Consider the following 21,821-nt stretch of genomic DNA (forward strand, 5'->3'; position numbering starts at 1 on the left):
ATTGCTGGGAGAAATATCAATAACCTCAGATATGCAGATGACACCACCCTTATGGCAGAAAGCGAATAGGAACTAAAGAGTCTCTTGATGAAAGTGAAAGGGGAGAATGAAAAAGTTGGCTTAAAACTCAACATTCAGAAAACTAAGATCATGGCATCTGGTCCCATCACTTCATGGCAAATAGATGGGGAAACAGTGGCAGACTTTATTTTTGGGGGCACCAAAATCACTGCAGATGGTGACTGCAACCATGAAATTAAAAGATGCTTGCTCCTTGGAAGGAAAAGTTATGACCAACCTAGACAGCATACTAAAAAGCACAGACATTACGTTGCCAACAAAGGTTGTCTAGTCAAAGCTATGATTTTTCCAGTAGTCATGTATGGGTGTGACAGTTGGACCATAAAGAAAGCTTGAGTGTTGAAGAATTGATGCTTTTGAACTGTGGTGTTGGAGAAGACTCTTGAGAATCCCTTGGACTGCAAGGAGATCCAACCAGTCCATCCTAAAGGAAATCAGTCCTGAGTATTCATTGGAAGGACTGATGTTGAAGCTGAAACTCCAATACTTTGGCCACCTGATGCGAAGAATGGACTCACTGGAACAGACCCTGATGCTGGGAAAGATTGGAGGTGGAAGGAGAAGGGGACGACAGAAGATGAGATGGTTGGATGGCATCACCGACTTGATCGACATGAGTTTGAGTAAGCTCCGGGAGTTGGTGATGGACAGGGAAACCTGGTGTGCTGCAGTCCATGGGGTCACAAAGAGTCGGATGCAACTGAGTAACTGAACTGAACTAACTGAACTGAACTTGACCGTCTGCATGTCTTCTTTGCAAAAAAACATCTATTCAGGTCTTCTGCTCATTTTTTAATTGGGTTGTTTCCTTTTTGATATTGAGTTATATGAGTTATCCATACATACTGCATATTAACCCATTATTGGTTATATCATATTTTCTCCGAATCAGTAGGTTGTCTTTTTGTTTTGTCAAGGAAACCTTTGCTGTGCAAAAGCTTCTAAGTTTAACTAGGTCCCATTTGTGCAAAGGATTTTCCTTAAGGTAACAGTCAGGAAACACATATACTTTTCCAGGTCATCCTTACGCACGTGTCACCGGCCAGTGTCAGCACGAAGAAATTAGCAGGTGGGATTCACAAAGTCAGAGGCATGCCTGGTGCAATCCTCAAGGGGCACAAATGGATGAAAGTCAGAGTTAGCTGAACCCCATTTGCATAGGTATTTTATAGAGACAGAGGGCCACAGCTGCCCTGGGTGACTCAGGGAAGCCTCTCCAAAGGCAGCAGGATTTGAATGAAGTTTTTAGGAGGATTTGATGGATGGACAGGGAGCAGAATGGCACTGTAGGCTGAAGCCAAAAATCATAGAGCAGAATTCAAGGTATTCTTGAATGCTTGAGTGCCCTAACCAGGCTGCAGCAGAAAACTGGAGCTGGAGAAGTTGGAAGAAAGTGCAGCAAGATGCTACATGTGAAGATACTATAGACTTAGGTAAAGACATTGAAATGTCAGATTATCAACTGCAGTAAAATCATACACCGAGTTAATGGTTTTTACCTTTTTCATCTTTTTTTAAATTACAAAATAACACAAGTTCACTGGACTGTAGAAAAATGTTAATCATACAAACCACTACTCAAAGATAACTATGAGTAGCATTTTAGAATATTCATATTAATCTCTTTTGTTTAAGTGTGGGTTTGCTTTTATTTTTAACTCAATCATACCCTAGATAAAATTCTGTATCTTCTAACATAATATTAAACCATAAACAACTTCACATCTTACTGCAAACTCTTTGTAACTATTATGGAAACATTCCATTAAATGCACATAGCATAATTTAATGGTTCTCCTGTCATTTCATCTTTATATTGTTTTTAGTAAGATTCTAATATAAATATGCTATGAATTTAGGTAAAAAGTTCCCCTTACTCATATTTATTTTCTCAGAATCAACTCCCAGAAGTAGAATACCTAAGTCACAGATTCTGGTTCCTGCCACAAACTGATAAATTATGAAGCCTGCATTGAAGGTAACTTTGGATAGGACATTTCTTCTGGATAAACTTTAGAAAAATGATCTATCTTTGGCCTCTTGAATGTAGCTGTTGGCTTCTGTCTTAAGACTAATAAATATTAATGTAGAACAAATTAATCAGTTAAGACAAAGAATTTCCAACAGGAAAACACAAATACATTTAGCCAGGTTCAAAATACATGCTTTGCAAAATGCCTTAAGCCATTATTTTAATAACATAGCAACTCCCAGTTGGGAAAGGTAAGATAATTACCTTGAGAAAAAGAGTTCTTTGTCCTACTCCTTGAAATGGAAATTGTGCACTCAATTGACTTTTATACAGTCTTCTGTGTGTAGGTGTATTTATCTATATTGATTGGAAATTTTAAAAGTTGTTTTTTTTTTTTTAAACCTCAAACAACCTAGTACACTAAAGCTACAAAATACACAATCTTGGCACCAGTACAGGGCAAGAGCATAGAGTGGCAATATGGTTAGTCTTTGTTATGCAAAACTCCTATAACAGCAAACACCTATTAATGTTTTCAACAAGCCCGTTAAGCCTTTACAAAGTTCATCAAAACAAAAATAATCAAAGGCCTAAAAGGCATATCATATAAAATATGAAAACCAGGCAGAAAAGTAACATACTATATAAGATACCCAGCTCGTCTCACATCTGGCTCATAAACCAGGTTCCCCAAACACGGCCTTTTTTTAAAATCAAATTGCTCTAATGCAGATGATGTTTTTAATTAGATATGCAAACAGTGTATCTTAAAAGGTCAAAGAAATAAATAGCGTGATATATTAAACTTTAAAAAATTTGATTGCACTTACATTTTTCTTTCTTCCCCTCTCTGTATTTTTCTAATTTTCTAGAGTGTGCATAAGAAGAGAAAGAAAAACCTCAAATTTAAAACCTTACTATTACTGGAGGTATAATAAGCTGATGGAGGCTTAAGCATACTTTAGAAACCTGGCATTTCTACCTCAGGGTTATGGTTTTTTATTCAAAGTAATTTGAAAGGCTTTAGAAATACTTGAAACATCTGCAAATACAAGGAGAAGGAATCAAATGTTATTGTGTTCTTTTATTGACTAGAAACTTAAACTGTGGACATAATTTTTGGGGGGAGGTATAAGATGAGGATTACTGCTCACCCTCAGGACAGATTTTCACAATATCTCTTCAAGAAAGCAGAAATGTTTGGCTGTGTATCACAAAGCTCCAACAGCCCCTTGATTAAAGCTTTCAGCTGGACTGGGGTTAATCATTATAAGATTTAGTGATTAACTGGCTGTTTTGAGAGAAAGCACCAAGTATCTTGTTCCCATCTGCTTCAATTACATGAGGTTCCAGATTCTAGAAGGGTTGGGTTTGCAGCCATGAAATAGCCTAAGGGTGGGCAGGTAGTCATGACCTGATATAGTGGTGACACAGACTGCTTTGGGCACCCACCCAAGACAAACTCCACCGCTTCCCTCTTTTCTTGTCTCTACATCTATCTGGCATTGGAAACGCTACAACCCTCTGTCTTGTGCAGCTTAAAAACTAAAGAAACAATAAGCTGCATTTTAAAGTAAATCGCCTTTCCAAATAGAGTAAACTTTAATATGCTAGTGTCTTACAGTTTAAAATCCGAAAGAGATTTTAAGAACCAAAAGTTTTATTCTTTTTACACAACGGGGTTCCCTGCAGGATGCAGATGAGGGTTTCAGACTCTTTGTGACGCCATGCACAGTAGCCCACCAGGCTCCTCTGTCCATGGGATTCTTCAGGCAAGAATACTGGAGTGGATTGCCATTTCCTCCTCCAGGGGATCTTCCCAACCCAGAGATCAAATCCACATCTCTTATGTTTCCTGCATTGGCAAGTGGATTCTTTCTCACCAGCACCACCTGTGAAGCCCCAGATGTGGGTGAAGTACCAGAAACAGAGAAGAGGAGGAAGGGGACAGCTTCAGATATTCATATGTTTGGGCCAAAAGTGAGGGAAATACTTCTCCATGTGATTTATTCTTTGTATTAAATTATCTTATTTCAAAACTTTGCAAGTAAAATGCTCTGAATGATTCACTATGCCTGAAAACACCATAAATAAATGGTCTGTTACCAACTGGTAACATCATTGCTTTTTCTGATTTAAGTAGCCACTTTGAGAACTATTTTATCATTAGGAGTTTAAACCTCAGAAATCTTAGCGTGTTTTTAAAGAAGGAGCACATGGGAATCTTTATGAAGATAAAGAGCACAGAAAACCTTGAGACTACATAGTTCATATAAAAACTGTTCTCAGGATATACAGGCACACACATACTGGAGTGAAGGACAAGGCGGTGAAAGTGGTTTCCCTGTCTTGGGTTGCTGGATGGGAGAAGTTGTTCGCTTCTTTCCTCATCTCATAGGTTAAAGGTGTTTCAGAATAGGATTCCAGAAAAGAAGAGGAGGAAGGAAGCTTTGCAGATTCACCCTATAAGGGACTATTTTGGGCTCAGGAGAAGATAAGAACAAATATTTATTAAGTATGATATGACTTCCTTGGTGGCTCAGATGGTAAAGAATCTGCTTGCAATGCAGGAGACCAAGGGTCAATCCCTGGATTGGAAAGATTCCGTGGAGAAGGAAATGGCAACCCCCTTCAGTATTCTTGCCTGAAAAGTTCCACGGACAGAGGAGCTGGGTGGGCTACAGTCCATGGGGTCGTAAAAAGTTGGACATGACTGAGCAACTAACACATATGCTAAGTGGTGGAAATGGCAACCCACTCCAGTATTTTTGCCTGGAGAATCCCATGGACAGAGGAGCCTGGTGGGCTACTGTGCATGGCGTCACAAACAGTTGGACACGACTGAGTGAACACTCACTCACTCACATGGATTATCTTACCAAAGTTGTATTTGATGAGGATAGGATGTTACTGCTTTGATGAGGTACTTGTATTATTCCCATTATTATATTGTCACCTTGCTTATTTAACTTATATGCAGAGTACATCATGAGAAATGCTGGGCTGGATGAAGCACAAGCTGGAATCAAGATTGCTGGGAGAAATATCAATAACTTCAGATATGCAGATGACACCACCCTTATGGCAGAAAGCGAATAGGAACTAAAGAGTCTCTTGATGAAAGTGAAAGAGGAGAGTGAAAAAGTTGGCTTAAAACTCAGCATTCAGAAAACTAAGATCATGGCATCTGGTCCCATCACTTCATGGCAAATAGATGGGGAAACAGTGGAAACAGTGGCAGACTTTATTTTTGGGGGCACCAAAATCACTGCAGATGGTGACTGCAACCATGAAATTAAAAGATGCTTACTCCTTGGAAGGAAAGTTATGACCAACCTAGATAGCATATTCAAAAGCAGAGACATTACATTGCCAACAAAGGTTGTCTAGTCAAAGCTATGATTTTTCCAGTAGTCATGTATGGGTGTGACAGTTGGACCATAAAGAAAACTCAGTGTCAAAGAATTGATGCTATTGAACTGTGGTGTTGGAGAAGACTCTTGAGAGTCCCTTGGACTGCAAGGAGATGCAACCAGTCCATCCTAAAGGAAATCAGTCCTGAATATTCATTGGAAGGACTGATGTTGAAGCTGAAACTCCAATACTTTGGCCACCTGATGTGAAGAATGGACTCATTGGAAAAGACCTTGATGCTGGGAAAGATCGAAGGTGGGAGGAGAAGGGGACGACAGAGGATGAGATGGTTGGATGGCATCACCGACTCAATGGACATGAGTTTGAGTACTCTTGGGGTTGGTGATGGACAGGGAGACCTGGCGTGCTGCAGTCCATGGGGTTGCAAAGAGTCGAACACAACTGAGCGACTGAACTGAACTGAACTGATTATTTCCATTTCACAGGTGAGGAAATTGAGGCTTACAGAAGGTTAAGCCTCTTATCTTGGGTCACATGGCTGGCAGGTGGCAGCTTTGGTATAGGAATCCTCTAGTTAACCACCATTCTATCCTGCCTTCTATGGGTAATGTCCTTGTCCTTTTTCTCTCTGAAGTAAGACTGATTTTTTTTTTACAAAGTCAATCTGATCATATTGCTTTTCTACGTAAAACCCTTCAATAATTTCCCATTATTCCTGGAATGAAGCCAAACTTCTTAACATTATTCTAAAGGCTCTTCATAATTTTCCCCTGCCTACCTCTCCAGCCTCATTTTCCATTCTCCTTCTTGTTCCAATTGCTCAGAATGCCCTCCCCTCAAAAATGTCAAAATCTTTTGTTTTATAGGTTTTGCTGCATCTATTCCTTCCTCTTATAACATATGGGTACAGGTAATCAAAACCACTACACAGGTATGCTGGAATTAGAAAATTAAATAGATGGCAAATGGTACAGGGCTTTCCTGACAGCTCAGTTAGTAAAGAATCTGCCTACAATGTAGGAGACCCCGGTTCGATTCCTGGGTCAGGAAGACCCACTGGAAAAGGGATAGACTATCCATTCCAGTATTCTTGGGCTTCCTTTGTGGCTCAGCTGGTAAAGAATCTGCCTGCAATGTGGGTAAATCTGGGTTCAATCACTGGGTTGGGAAGATCCGCTGGAGAAGGGAATTTCTACCCACTCTAGTATTATGGCCTGGAGAATTCCATGGACTATAGTCCATGGGGTCACAAATCAGATCAGATCAGATCACTTGCTCAGTCGTGTCCGACTCTTTGTGACCCCATGAATCACAGCATGCCAGGCCTCCCTGTCCATCACCAACTCCCGGAGTTCACTCAGACTCACATCCATCGAGTCAGTGATGCCATCCAGCCATCTCATCCTCTGTCGTCCCCTTCTTCTCCTGCCCCCAATCCCTCCCAGCATCAGGGTCTTTTCCAATGAATCAACTCTTTGTATGAGGTGGCCAAAGTACTGGAGTTTCAGCTTTAGCATCATTCCTTCCAAAGAAATCCCAGGGCTGATCTCCTTCAGAATGGACTGGTTGGATCTCCTTGCAGTCCAAGGGACTCTCAAGAGTCTTCTCCAACACCACAGTTCAAAAGCATCAATTCTTTGGCGCTCAGCCTTCTTCACAGTCCAACTCTCACATCCACACATGACCACAGGAAAAACCATAGCCTTGACTAGCCGGACCTTTGTTGGCAAAGTAATATCTTTGCTTTTGAATATGCTATCTAGGTTGGTCATAACTTTCCTTCCAAGGAGTAAGCGTCTTTTAATTTCATGACTGAAGTAACCATCCGCAGTGATTCTGGAGCCCAGAAAAATAAAGTCTGACACTGTTTCCACTGTTTCCCCATCTATTTCCCATGAAGTGGTGGGACCGGATGCCATGATCTTTGTTTTCTGAATGTTGAGCTTTAAGCCAACTTTTTCACTCTCCTCTTTCACTTTCATCAAGAGGCTTTTGAGTTCCTCTTCACTTTCTGCCATAAGGGTGGTGTCATCTGCATATCTGAGGTTATTGATATTTCTCCCGGCAATCTTGATTCCAGCTTGTGTTTCTTCCAGTCCAACATTTCTCATGATGTACTCTGCATATAAGTTAAATAAACAGGGTGACAATATACAGCCTTGACGAACTCCTTTTCCTATTTGGAACCAGTCTGTTGTTCCATGTTCAGTTCTAACTGTTGCTTCCTGACTTGCATACAAATTTCTCAAGAGGCAGGTCAGGTGGTCTGGTATCCCCATCTCTTGAAGAATTTTCCACGGTTTATTGTGATCCACACAGTCAAAAGCTTTGGCATAGTCAATAAAGCAGAAATAGATGTTTTTCTGGAACTCTCTTGCTTTTTCCATGATCCAGCGGATGTTGGCAATTTGATCTCTGGTTCCTCTGCCTTTTCTAAAACCAGCTTGAACATCAGGAAGTTCACGGTTCACATACTGCTGAAGCCCATAGTTGGATATAACTGAACGACTTTCACTTTCAGATGGTACAAGTCAAATTTATCACTATTAGAGTGGGATCTTTCAGAAAAGCAAGGAGAAAGGCTAAAATGACCCATTTAGTAATGGATTAACAATTAGATAAATCAGTATGAATTCATACTTAGCTAAGTATAGATACAGATAGGGGTGTGTGTGTGTATATATATGTATATTTATAGATATAGATTATGCATGGCTGGAACACTCACATATATTTCCTTGCTCTTTCAGCTGAGAAGGCTTAGAAAAAATGTGTGTGTGCTCAGGAGCTCAGCTGTGTCCAACTCTTTGTGACGCCATGGACTGTAGCCTGCCAGGTTCCTCTGTCCATGGAATCTTCCAGGCAAGAACACTGGAGTGGGTTGCCATTTCCTCCTCCAGGAGATCTTCCTGATCCAAGGATCAAACCTTAGTCTCTTGAGTCTCATGCACTGGCAGGCGGATTCTTTACCCCTGTGTCACTTGGGAAGCCCGCCTTAGAAACAGTAACATCCCGATAATCCCAGTAGTAACAAGGACATCTACCACCAAATCTTGGTTTCTAATACTAGTCTTCAATAAAAGGAACCAAGAATCCTTGGCAAAACAGCTCTTGCTAAGATGGGGACAGGGAGTATAAAAGCATCTAGTTGTGTCAGAAAGTGTCCAAAAACATAAAACAAAATACAATGATAGAATATGTCAAAGAAACACAGGGGCCAACTTAAAGAGCTCTAGTGGTCAATGCTGGAAAATGTGACCAATAAAATAAATATAGTGATAGTGGGTTATAACCCAAAATATACATACCCATGAGTTCATGCTGATCTGAAAAATAATTGAATAAATACATAAATGTAGTAGAAGAGAGAATACTTCATATGGAAAAATTCCAAATGATGTATGTTGATACCTGCTATCAAGGAGGTAGAGCATAACTCCCTTTTCAAGTGTGGTCTGTGCATAGTGACTTTCCCCCAAAGAGTTCAGTATGGAAAAGGGATGACTTTATAGTGGAGAAATGTTAAATACTACCTTAACCGGATAATCAAAGTCAACATTAACAACGGTAAATTGCCTTAATAGTATGTATTCTTGATATAGAGTGATAAAAATGATCTATCTCTGGTTTTTTCCCTGAAAACCTATAATCTGAGCTTGATTTTGAAAAAAATAATCAGACAAATCACAATTGAGGAATATCTGTCTAAATAATTGACCAGTATGCTTTAAACCTGCCAGCACTTCAAAGACTTTTCTGAGAAACTGGAACAGCCAAGGAGCCTAAGGAAGCAGGACCACTAAAGATGAAGTGATATCCTAGAAGGGATGGATGTAGGAACAGAAAAGGGTACTATGTAAAAACAAAGGGAGTTTGAATAAACAATGGACTTTCATTAATTATAATGAATCAATCAGTTCAGTTCAGTTGCTCAGTCCTGTCCGACTCTTTGCGACCCCATAAATAGCAGCACGCCAGGCCTCCCTGTCCACCGCCAACACCCAGAGTTCACTCAAATTCATGTCCATCGAGTCAGTGATGCCATCCAGCCATCTCATCCTCTGTCGTCCCCTTCTCCTCCTGCCCCCAATCCCTCTCAGCATCAGAGTCTTTTCCAATGAGTCAACTCTTCGCATGAGGTGGCCAAAGTACTGGAGTTTCAGCTTCAGCATCATTCCTTCCAATGAACACCCAGGACTGATCTCCTTCAGAATGGACTGGTTGGACCTCCTTGCAGTCCATGGAACTCTCAAGAGTCTTCTCCAACAGCACAATTCAAAAGCATCGATTCTTCGGCGCTCAGCTTTGTTCACAGTCCAACTCTCGCACTCATACGTGACCACTGGAAAAACCATAGCCTTGATTAGACGGACCTTTGCTGGCAAAGTAATATCTCTGCTTTTGAATATGCTATCTAGGTTGGTCATAACTTTTCTTCCAAGGAGTAAGCGTCTTTTAATTTCATGGCTGCAATCACCATCTGCAGATGTATTAGAGCCCCCCAAAATAAAGTCTGACACTGTTTCCACTGTTTCTCTATCTACTTCCCATGAAGTGATGGGACCGAATGCCATGATTTTTGTTTTCTTTTTTTTTTTTTTTTGAGAAGTCAATGTAATAGCTAGTCTTTACTGGAAAGAATAAATTCCACATCATATTCTGAGTGCATTAGTGCAATGGTTCAGTGGGCCAGCTGGTGTGGCACCAGCTTGTAATGGGTTCCACAGCTGGGGCATCGCTGGGCCTCGCTTTTGTGCAGCCAGAACCAGATGACAGTACTGTTGTCTTCTTCACAGATGCAGCCCACTATCCACTTGTTGGTGATGGAGAGCACTAAATTAGGGTCGTCCTTGGTACCTGAGGTTGCCTTTGGGGCAAGTATATTGTATGGGTCCTGTCCCTTGCGAGCAGCCAGCATGACCTCCCTCTCTAGCCCAGTCGCCTGCTCTTCATCAGTAGGAACACCACCTCCAGACGCCATAGAGCGCACCACAGAGACTCCATTTGGACCCCGGGCCCTCAGGGCCTGGGAGGCCAAAGCTCCAGCTCCACGGAGTAACCTTGACGCCATCACCGATCTTCGTTTTCTGAATGTTGAGCTTTAAGCCAACTTTTTCACTCTCCTCTTTCACTTTCATCAAGAGGCTTTTGAGTTCCTCTTCACTTTCTGCCATAAGGGTGGTGTCATCTGCATATCTGAGGTTCTTGATATTTCTCCCGGCAATCTTGATTCCAGCTTATGCTTCTTCCAGCCCAGCGTTTCTCATGATGTACTCTGCATATAAGTTAAATAAGCAGGGTGACTGTGGGGAGCGAGCTCCGCCCGTGGCAAAGGTCATGAGGAAGGAGGCTTGGCATACGCAAAGGCGGGATCAAGCCTCAGGAGTCTCCCTGGAAATTCTCGAGCAATCTACCCCCAAAACCAGAGTCTGCCTACTTTCTGCTTTGTGCTTTCACCTACACCTCTGACTTTACGGGGGGCTGTCCCCCACTACCTCTCTGAAAAAAGTTAGCTTACAGCTCCAGTTAATAATTCCTGGGTGTGACAGTGTTTAACCTACAAACTCCTTTGGAAATCCTCTAGCCTGCCTGAATAGGTTTTTCCGGCCACATGTGATTGTTCAGAGCCTCCCAACTGTGAGAGGCAGGAGATGTTCTAAACTGTCTAAACACAGATTCTTTTGAGTAGTTAAAAGATTGATTAGAAATTGTATTGGTGAAGGGATTTTCACTTGTTGGGCCAATGTTTGCTGCTAAGTTTCCATATCCCTTACCTGCTGTGTCCCTGGCAGTGTATTGATTAATATAATTGGTGTAAATAGTAGCTTTAATGTTTGTAACCTGGGACCCTTGAATTAATTCTTTTTCTTGTTATAGCCCACCACACCTTTGCTCTGTAGGAATGCAACTTTATCTAATGCTTTTTGGAGGCTGGCGCCTGACTTTAGAATAATCACCTTTAGAGGAAAAGGCCTCCGGGCCAGAAGATGATGCAAATCACCTAAACTTTTGCATATGATAAGTTTGCAGGAAGAAAGCCTGGCTTGCTGCATGACTCTACCCCTTCCCCCATTATCCTCTATGCATAACTTAAGGTATAAAAACGACTTTGGAAAATAAAGTGCGGGCCTTGTTCACCTAAACTTGGTCTCCCCATGTCGTTCTTTCTCTTACCTTCTGGCTGAATTATTCAGCCTCTTTTCTCCACTGAATTTCCTCACTGAGCTATCCTTATTTCAGCCTCTTTTCTCCACTGAATTTCTTCACTGAGCTATCCTCATTCTATTACTCTTTATATCCTTAATTAACATTTAATTAAGCAATTGTTTCCTGATCTTCGCCTACGCCGTCTCTCCTTCGAATACCCTGGATCAGCCGGGGTTGGTCCCCGGCAGGTGACAGTATACAGCCTTGACGTACTCCTTTTCCTATTTGGAACCAGTCTGTTGTTCCATGTCCAGTTCTAACTGTTGCTTCCTGACCTGCATATAGGTTTCTCAAGAGGCAGGTCAGGTGGGCTGGTATTCCCATCTTTTGAAGAATTTTCCACAGTTTATTGTGATCTACACAAAGGCTTTGGCATAGTCAATAAAGCAGAAATAGATGTTTTTCTGAAACTCTCTTGCTTTTTCCATGATCCAGCAGATGTTGGCAATTTGATCTCTGGTTCCTCTGCCTTTTCTAAATCCAGCTTGAACATCTGGGAGTTCACGGTTCATGTATTGCTGAAGCCTGGCTTGGAGAATTTTGAGCATTACTTTACTAGCGTGTGAGATGAGTGCAATTGTGTAGTAGTTTGAGCATTCTTTGGCATTGCCTTCCTTTGGGATTGGAATGAAAACTGACCTTTTCCAGTCCTGTGGCCACTGCCGAGTTTTCCAAATTTGCTGGCATATTGAGTGCAGCAATTTCACAGCATCATCTTTCAGGATTTGAAATAGCTCAACTGGAATTCCATCACCTCCACTAGCTTTGTTCGTAGTGATGCTTTCAAAGGCCCACTTGACTTCACATTCCAGGATGTCTGGCTCTAGGTGAGTGATCACACCATCGTGATTATCTTGGTCATGAAGATCATTTTTGTACAGTTCTTCTGTGTATTCTTGCCACCTTTTCTTAATATCTTCTGCTTCTGTTAGGTCCATACCATTTCTGTCCTTTATCGAGCCCATCTTTGCATGATATGTTCCTTTGGTATCTCTAATTTTCTTGAAGAGATCTCTAGTCTTTCCCATTCTATTGTTTTCCTCTATTTCTTTGCAATGATCGCTGAAGAAGGCTTTTTTATCTCTTCTTGCTATTCTTTGGAACTCTGCATTCAGATGCTTATATCTTTCCTTTTCTCCTTTGCTTTTTGCTTCTCTTCTTTTCACAGCTATTGTAAGGCCTCCCCAGACAGCCATTTTGCTTTTTTGCATTTCTTTTCCATGGGGATGGTCTTGATCCCTGTCTCCTGTACAATGTCATGAACCTCCGTCCATAGTTCATCAGGCACTCTATCTATCAGATCTAGTCCCTTGAATCTATTTCTCACTTCCACTGTATAATCATAAGGGATTTGATTTAGGTCAAACCTGAATGGTCTAGTGGTTTTCCCTACTTTCTTCAATTTCAGTCTGAATTTGGCAATAAGAGGTTCATGATCTGAGCCACAGTCAGCTCCCGGTCTTGTTTTTGCTGACTGTATAGAGCTTCTTCATCTTTGGCTGCAAAGAACATAATCAATCTGATTTCGGTGTTGACCATCTGGTGATGTCCATGTGTAGAGTCTTGTGTTGTTGGAACAGGGTGTTTGCTATGACCAGTGCGTTCTCTTGGCAAAACTCTAGTAACCTTTGCCCTGCTTCATTCCATATTCCAAGGCCAAATTTGCCTGTTATTCCAGGTGTTTCTTGACTTCCTACCTTTGCATTCCAGTCCCCTATAATGAAAAGGACATCTTTTTGGGGTGTTAGTTCTAAAAGGTCTTGTAGATCTTCATAGAATGGTTCAACTTCAGCTTCTTCAGCGTTGGTTGGGGCATAGACTTGGATTACTGTGATATTGAATGGTTTGCCTTGGAAACGAACAGAGATCATTCTGTCGTTTTTGAGATTGCATCCAAGTACTGCATTTCGGACTCTTTTGTGAATGAATGAATACTGGTTCATAAAAAATGCTAAAAAAAGCTGTCAAGTCATAATTCTCTATCCTTTAAAATATCCTGTAGGAATGAAGGTAATGGAAAGACATTTCAAATGAAGAAAAATGTTAGCAGATTTGTAGCCAGCAGATGTGTCTTACAAGAATTTCTAGAGGAAGTTCTTCAGTCAGAAAGGAAATGATACCAGTCAGAAACTTAGAACATCAGAAATGAAGAACAGCAATGTAACCAAAAATAATTCCAAAAAATGGGAAGGGGATGACGTGAATACTAACTTTTACAAGATATAGATAGCTGTTTGAAAAAACAATATTTCAGAGGAAATTCATTCTGTAATATTGTTAAGACAATATTAAAGTCCTTTAAAAAACTTCACTGAAAAAAGACATGAAACTATATATACAGTGTAAACAAAATTTTGTTACTATGTATTAAATATAGAAACACTTGGAGCTCTGGGTGGTGGCATTTATAGGAGATTTTAAAAACCAGTTTTATGTTTCCAAATATTCAAAATAAGCACTATTACATTCATGATCAGGGAAAGATAACCATGATTTTAAAAATTCACTGTCTTGCTAGACTTCATCTTAGACTCTCGGCATAAACATTTCCTTTTAGGCACACAATATAAGCTTCAATGACTCATCTGAATGTAAATTTGGCTCACAGACTCTAAAGACTTAGAATGAAATAGATAAAAAAGAAGAATTCCTGTAATATCCTAGGACAAATAGGATTGCCACTATCATCTACTGGCTCAGAACCCACACCGAAGTATCTCAAAAGACTTAACAAGATCAAATCCTGTTAATTCCCACATCATACATGTTAAGAAGACAGTGAAAAAGAAATTACGACTCTGACTGAATGGAATGCATGGAATTTCTAAAGCACAACGCTTCCTGCAATCAAAGCTATTGCAAAATGTAATGTCAACATTATTCTCATAACTGCTTCTGTCCTATTTCTTCATAAACAAGGGATGAAGACTAACCCTCAAATGAGGTATTGATTGCATTATGATGTTATCTGAGTACACCAGAGGAAGGGGGCTGATTTTTTTTCTAGCAGTCAGCTGAATGTACTCACTTGGGTGGGATAGTGAACAGCTACTATTTCCTGTCCCCCGTTCTTCCACGCACAGACATCCCCATGGTCAGAGCTGAGCCCACAGTGGTATCTCACCCACACTGACTCAATATTGGGGTAGAGGGATCACATGTCCGTGTCCTTCCCCAAGGTTTTCTAACAGCAACTGCTGGGGAAACCCCAGGAATTCTTGGTGGCCATGTTTTCAGGCTTGAGGAGAAGTGGAAGCAGTCTCTGGTTTCTGTTATCCTGAGGTCAGTGCCATACCTGCTATTCCTGTGGACTTTACTTTTAAAGTGGCTTAAAATGGGTTCCTACCGCCTGTATCCTCCACAGTCTCAAGTTATACAGTAACTTAGTAACTGTATTCTATTAGGAAGGAAAACATTCACAGTGGTAAATAATGAAACTTTCACAGAAATCCTTTGGGTTCAAGTGACACGGTTCTTACAACCTGTGCATTATTTTGGCACTTAACTCCAATCTCTTTCAGTACTACATTCTGATATAATTATTCCTTTACTCATCTGTGTCCTAGGCAGTTTAAACTGTTAGGCTGTTTGCTCTTCGAGGTCAAGAATTGGTTTTATTGGACTTTATCTCCAGAATCAAAGTATGTATCTGCGTGGCACAGAGTAGGCACTTAATAAGTGTTGATTTTAAAAGAATTAAATATGATCATTTTGCCCCTATTATGGAATTACTTCATTCCCTCAAACTTAATTGGAAATTTGTGGCTAGGCTAGAAAAATTAATTTAGTTAAGAAAAAGGGGGCTGTTAGCCCATTTAGTAATATAAGAAACTATAAAGAGAATGATTAAACTAATTAACAAATTGTTTCAAGCAGGTCACAGCCATTTAAATCATATAGAAATAATTTGTGAGCTAAGTTACAAATAATATCCCTCTACCTATTCATTAAAGTGGGTCCCTGAGGATGTCAATTAAGTCACACTTTGTTAGCTTGATTCATTTACTATTTCTACTTGAAAATATTCCATAAATCAATCTGTTATTAACCTTCTGTTTGAAAGGTAATACCTGCAGTTATATACAAAATTTGCTCACAAACACAAATTCTCTTAAAAATCTACAAAATACAACAGGGGTGGGGAGAGCCAACCCTAATACAATTCTTGCTTATTTTTGTCTTATTTTTCATTCTTCAGATACATTCTAACTTTATTCATGCCCTAGGCATATGCTACTCAGTATAAATACCCCAAATCAAATCTGATTATCACTCTCTAATATTTATTATCATTAACTGTTGACTGGATAGGGGTATAGTACAAAAGCCTAATCACACCTCATTCCTGCATACTGTCTAATATAGTGACCTTCAAACTAGGTCTCCAAATTCACTTCATCTTCAGTCTTTCCTTTCTTAGTTGTTTGAGCTGCATCCTTCTGCGAGGTGGGGCCAAGAACCCTGAAGTCATCCCTGACTTCTCCCCTCCTCTCTCACTTCACTTTTAACTCATTAGAAAATCTGACTCCATTTTCAAAATCTACCCAGAATGCCACACCAACCACAATATCTCTCTTTCTCCATGAGGTACCACGCTAGCTGCCTAGGAGTCAAAGAATTTAGTGACATTGCTATTTAAAACTATTTCCATTTCCTCTGCTTATTTATGTTTACATATCTAAAAACCAAGAAGTGGAGTAGAATTGATGTTAACCCCTTGCTGCCTATAGATAACAAATTCATTTTTAGGAAGCACCCATCATTCATTAATGCATTTCCAGTTATAATTTACTTTAATATTTAATAATGATTTCTAAAAATATATAAAATATTTATTTTGTTTCAGCAATTGTCTACTACTATTATTACTACATTGAAAAGAAACATTTTAAAGGAGACTTACGGTCATTAGAAATTTTAAAACACCAAGATTTAAACTTATATACTTATTTTTGATACATCAAAGTATAGAGGACGATCAACAGAGACTTTCAGTCACAAAAGTACATTACAACATGCAGGCGCAACGTGAATCCTGGACAGCTCACATTTTGACACTTAACAAGAGGGAAAATTACCTTCTGTTTTAGACACTGTTACGTTTCGGCCCCATGGACGGAGGAGCCTGGTGGGCTACAGTCCACAGGGTTGCAAAGAGTCGGACACGACTGAGCGACTTCACTCACTTCACTTACTTATGTTTGGGTCTTTGTTAGTGTAGCTAAATCTGTTTATTGACTAATATGGGCATTATTAAAAAGTAAACAGGCCTGGACAAAGATTCATTACAATAGGATAAAAATCTATGGGGTAAATAGAACGGGTATATGATTGAAAAGAGAAAAAGAAATAGTACAACACTGACAACTGTTAAAGAAGAGTTTATTCATATATTTTTAAAGTAAGCAACAAAATCTTTCTCAACTCTGAGTTAAAATACAGCCATCATTCTATAAAAGCATGCTAGTCAATACAATCACTTCTTCGGAAACTCTGTTTGACTTACAGAATTGGAACTCAATGTCTTTCTAAGGACTTGCAGACCAGATACCCCTTCATTTAGAAAAGTGAAACTATGGACAACATATTAGACTGGAAGACATGTGTGAATGAATGGATGAATGAATGAGTTGGATATTTTGGCTAATTGGAGGTTCCCAAGTTCCAAGTCATCTTACAAAAGAAAATAACATTTACTGTCAATATTTCCATTTTCATCCACACATTTTGTGCCATGTTAACTAAAACTTCAGCTGTTAAGTTAAACAGGCAGAAACATTGGAATGGCCACCAGAGGGAGCCCAAGTGTTTTTCTGAATGTACCAGAGAGCACAGAGAGAAAAAGACAGAAAACACACAAAATATGAACCTGGGGAGCCGGGACAGGTGCATATGGGGGGAGGGATCAATACCTGTTTCAGTAAAAAGAATATCTTGTTGAATGATAGTGCCATTTTTGCAATATGTTACAAATTCTTTTTCTAGGTGGTTGTACATTGTTATCTTTTGACAATTTAAATAGAAGACCTGGCTAAACATAATATTAAAAAGCTCACATACCCTAAAACTGGAAGGTGCTGGGTAGACTGCCATGATGACATCCATAATTCTCTCTGGGCCCCAAAACAATCCAGGCGCCTTCTTCAGCTTATCGTCTTACTCTCTACTCTCTTATAGCGCTTACTCTCTACCCTATTCATCTTTGCAGTCAACTTCGGGTGTGGTTTCCTCACTTTGTTTGGGATTGGGCTATCAAATTACAGCACTAAATCAGTGCTTGGTGTGACTTGGGAATTGTTCCTTCTCCTGGCTGAGCCAAGTTATAAGGACATTAAGATGAACGACTTTTCGTTTGGCATCCTGCTGTCTTCCCAGAATTAAGCACTGGACCAAGTCCTACCAGGATGCAAGAGCACCTTCATAAGGCTTCTCAGACCCAGTCTCCTCCCAAACTAGAAACCACTGGACAACCTCAGTGATCCCCACGCGAGGATAATGTCCCCAGGCTGAGGTTACGAACAAGGGTCTCATCTCATTTAGAATGAAGTTTCAGGAAAGCTTGATGTAATGTTTTATATTTGCAGGCAGTGGTCAAGTTTGGGAATTCTCCCCCTGAGTTATCTTTTTTGATCTCCCAACAATCCTTTTGCTGTGGGTGTCAGGGAATCACCATTTTATCGATGAGGAAACTGAGGGTCATATACCTAAGACTTGTTCAGTCTTGCTGGTTATTAAGTGTCAGGGACAGAAGTCAGTATACCTCTGAGGGCACAGATTATAACAATGAACAAGTATTGAATCCAGTCATACTAGTGTCTTCTGAGACAAATAAAATTCTCCCCTTCCTTTTCTGTCAAACTATAAGTAAGTAGAAAGCAAGACGCAAGCAAATTTAATGACTTTGCACCTGTTTTATTAGTTATTTTCATGGTATGCTTTCCTAAGTTTCTTTTTCATGTTCGGATGGGGTAATTTTATAATGTATGCAAATAAATTAGCAGAAACCAAATTAAATTTCACAAGGTTAGGTCCTCTGCTGAATGCTGCTAGATTTAACATGTTGATTAATGCCTTGAATATGGAATCAAAAGCATTCTTATTAAACTTGACAATGATACCCAATTGGGTGGGGGTGGCTGGCACTTAGGAGAACTGGAATGAAATTTAAAGTGACCTTGACAACCGGAAAAGGAAAAAGAGGTCAAAATTCAATAGAAAGCTTTGTAGAGTGATTCATTCAAGAGAAGAGGGGGGAAAAAAAAAACAAAGGAGAACCACAGAAATCAGAGAGCACTGACTGGGCAATTATAGCAAAAACGGAGCTGGAGATCAGAGTGAACAATAGGCTTCAAAGGCACCAGCTCTAGATCTGTCATTTCTAAAAGGAAGGCATGATATTGGGAGGGACAAATAGGGGGGAATTCAAGCTGATTCCCCAACTACATTTAAAAGAGACCAACCTTTATGGGAAAAAATATGGTGCTTTGTTGGAACCCTGAAATGCCTGAAGCTTAGAAGCCAGATACTGACAACTTTGCAAGGTCTCCTAGCAAATGAGAGTCTGAGATAATGAAAAATTTTTTTATTTTAAAAGATTCTGAAAAGTTCTGGTACTCTCTTCCTTTGTTCATGCAATGTTCTTCTTTCCCTTCTACAGGGGCAACATCTACTTTCCATCAAGAGGGCATGAAGGCTTTTCCTCCTCCTCCAGGAGGCCTGCCCTGAGCCCTCCCCTTCTGGGAACCCCACTGACCCCTCGTGTCTCCTGAGAGAACTTAGCGGTGGAGGGCTTCGCTTGTGTCATTTCACTAGTCTTCCAGGAAGCCCCCCTGCCTTGCACCTACTACTCCTACATTGCTATAACTCCTACTCTGTAAATGGGGAAACCGAGGAGTAAAAGCTTATGAACTGCCATAGCCACCTTCACTTGATTAGTGAGCAGCAGAGCTGGACTTGACTCAAGCCTCTGAGGCCATGCCCTCACGCCACACCTGCCCAACCACGTGTGCCCACAGCACGGCCCTGTGCTTGCTGTGTTCACATGCCGCCTCCATCCATCTGCAGCTCACTGAGGTGCCACACTTTATTTTCAGAGCCCCATGTGGGGCTTGGGATGGATCAATCCATATGCATTCAATGAAAGGTTTTCAAACAATTAGATGGCATTCTGTGGGAATTTCTGAATCATTCTTTGACTGAAGGAAAACAGAAAATAAAACAAAGTCGAAGAGAATCTACACATTTATAGAAACTGGAAATCAGAATTCTGAACAAAGCCAGATCATATTACTAAAGTGGTGTTACAATTTTCTTTTCAAGGAATTCTAAAGAATGCAAATTGTTAAACATAAGTTTGTAATACCTCTGTACATGTCTGTAAGTGTACACATGTGTATATATGTACATCTGTAGTGTAATTTTATCTAAAGGTAAGGAGAACTATGACCCTCAGAACATGACCCTCAGTTTCCTCATAGATAAAATGGTGATTCCCAGATACCCAGAGCAAAAGGATTGTTGGGAGACCAAAGAAATAGAGGAAAACAACACAATGGGAAAGACTAGAGATCTCTTGAAGAAAATTAGAGATACCAAGGGAACATTTCATGCAAAGATGGGCTCAATAAAGGACAGAAACAGTACGGACCGAACAGAAGCAGAAGATATTAAGAAGAGGTGGCAAGAATACACAGAAGAACTACACAAAAAGATCTTCATGACCCAGATAACCATGATGGTGTGATCACTCACCTAGAGCCATACATCCTGGAATGTGAAGTCAAGTGGGGTCTAGGAAGCATTATTATGAACAAAGCTAGTGGAGGTGATGGAATTTCAGTTGAGCTATTTCAAATCCTAAAAGGTGATGCTGTGAAAGTGTTGCACTCAATATGCCAGCGAACCTGGAAAACTCAGCAGTGGCCACAGGACTGGAAAAGGTCAGTTTTCATTCCAATCCCAAAGAAAGGCAATGCCAAAGAATGTTCAAACTACCACACGATTGCACTCATCTCACATGACAGCAAAGTAGTGCTCAAACTTCTCCAATCCAGGCTTCAACAGTACATGAACCGTGAACTTCCAGACGTTCAAGATGGATTTAGAAAAGGCAGAGGAAACAGAGATCAAATTGCCAACATCCACTGGATCATGGAAAATGCAAGAGAGTTCCAGAAAATACCTACTTCTGCTTTATTGACTATGCCAAAGCCTTTGATTATGTGGATCACAATAAACTGTGGAAAATTCTGAAAGAGATGGGAATACCAGCCCACCGGATCTGCCTCTTGAGAAATTTGTATGCAGGTCAAGAAACAACAGAACTGGACATGGAACAACAGACTGGTTCCAAATTGGGAAAGGAGTACGTCAAGGCTGTATATTGTCACCCTGCTTATTTAACTTCTATGCAGAGTACATCATGAGAAATGCTGGGCTGGATGAAGCACAAGCTGGAATCAAGATTGCCAGGAGAAATATCAATAATCTCAGATATGCAGATGACACCACCCTCATGCCAGAAAGCAAAGAAGAACTAAAGAGCCTCTTGATGAAAGTGAAAGAGGAGAATGAAAAAGTTGGCTTAAAACTCAACATTCAAAAAACTAAGATCATGGCATCCGGCCCCATCACTCCAAGGCAAATAGATGGAGAAACAATGGAAACAGTAACAGACTTTATTTTCTTGGACTCCAAAATCACTGCAGACGGTGACTGCAGCCATGAAATTAAAAGACGCTTACTTCTTCGAAGGAAAGTTATGACCAACCTAGATAGCATATAAAAAAGCAGAGACACTACTTTGCCAAGAAAGGTCCGTCTAGTCAAGGCTATGGTTTTTCCAGTGGTCATGTATGGATGTGAGAGTTGGACTGTGAAGAGAGCTAAGCACTGAAGAATTGCTGCTTTTGAACTGTGGTGCTGGAGAAGACTCTTGAGAGTCCCTTGGACTGCAGGGAGATCCAACCAGTCCATGCTAAAGGAAATCAGTCCTGAATATTCATTGGAAGGACTGACGCTGATGCTGAAACTCCAATACTTTGGCCACCTGATGCGAAGAACTGACTCATTTGAAAAGATCCTGATGCTGGGAAAGATTGAGGGCAGGAGGAGAAGGGAATGACAGAGGATGGCATCACCAACTCGATGGACATAAGTCTGAGTAAGCTCTGGGAGTTTGTGATGG

General features: G+C 40.4%; 2 protein-coding genes across 4 annotated transcripts in view; both read right to left on the minus strand.

Moving 5' to 3' along the window:
• RAPGEF4 (Rap guanine nucleotide exchange factor 4) overlaps window positions 1-21,821 on the minus strand; it is a 334,045-nt gene that overhangs the window by 120,886 nt on the left and 191,338 nt on the right. The window lies entirely within an intron of this gene.
• LOC133235492 (cytochrome c oxidase subunit 5B, mitochondrial) lies at window positions 10,025-10,504 on the minus strand. The gene has a single exon (XM_061397049.1). It carries the CDS (start codon window positions 10,497-10,499, stop codon window positions 10,110-10,112), a length of 390 nt encoding a protein of 129 aa, XP_061253033.1. The 5' UTR covers window positions 10,500-10,504; the 3' UTR covers window positions 10,025-10,109.

Source organism: Bos javanicus, chromosome 2 (genome assembly GCF_032452875.1).
Source record: "Bos javanicus breed banteng chromosome 2, ARS-OSU_banteng_1.0, whole genome shotgun sequence".
In the NCBI taxonomy this organism is placed as follows: Eukaryota; Metazoa; Chordata; class Mammalia; order Artiodactyla; family Bovidae; genus Bos; species Bos javanicus.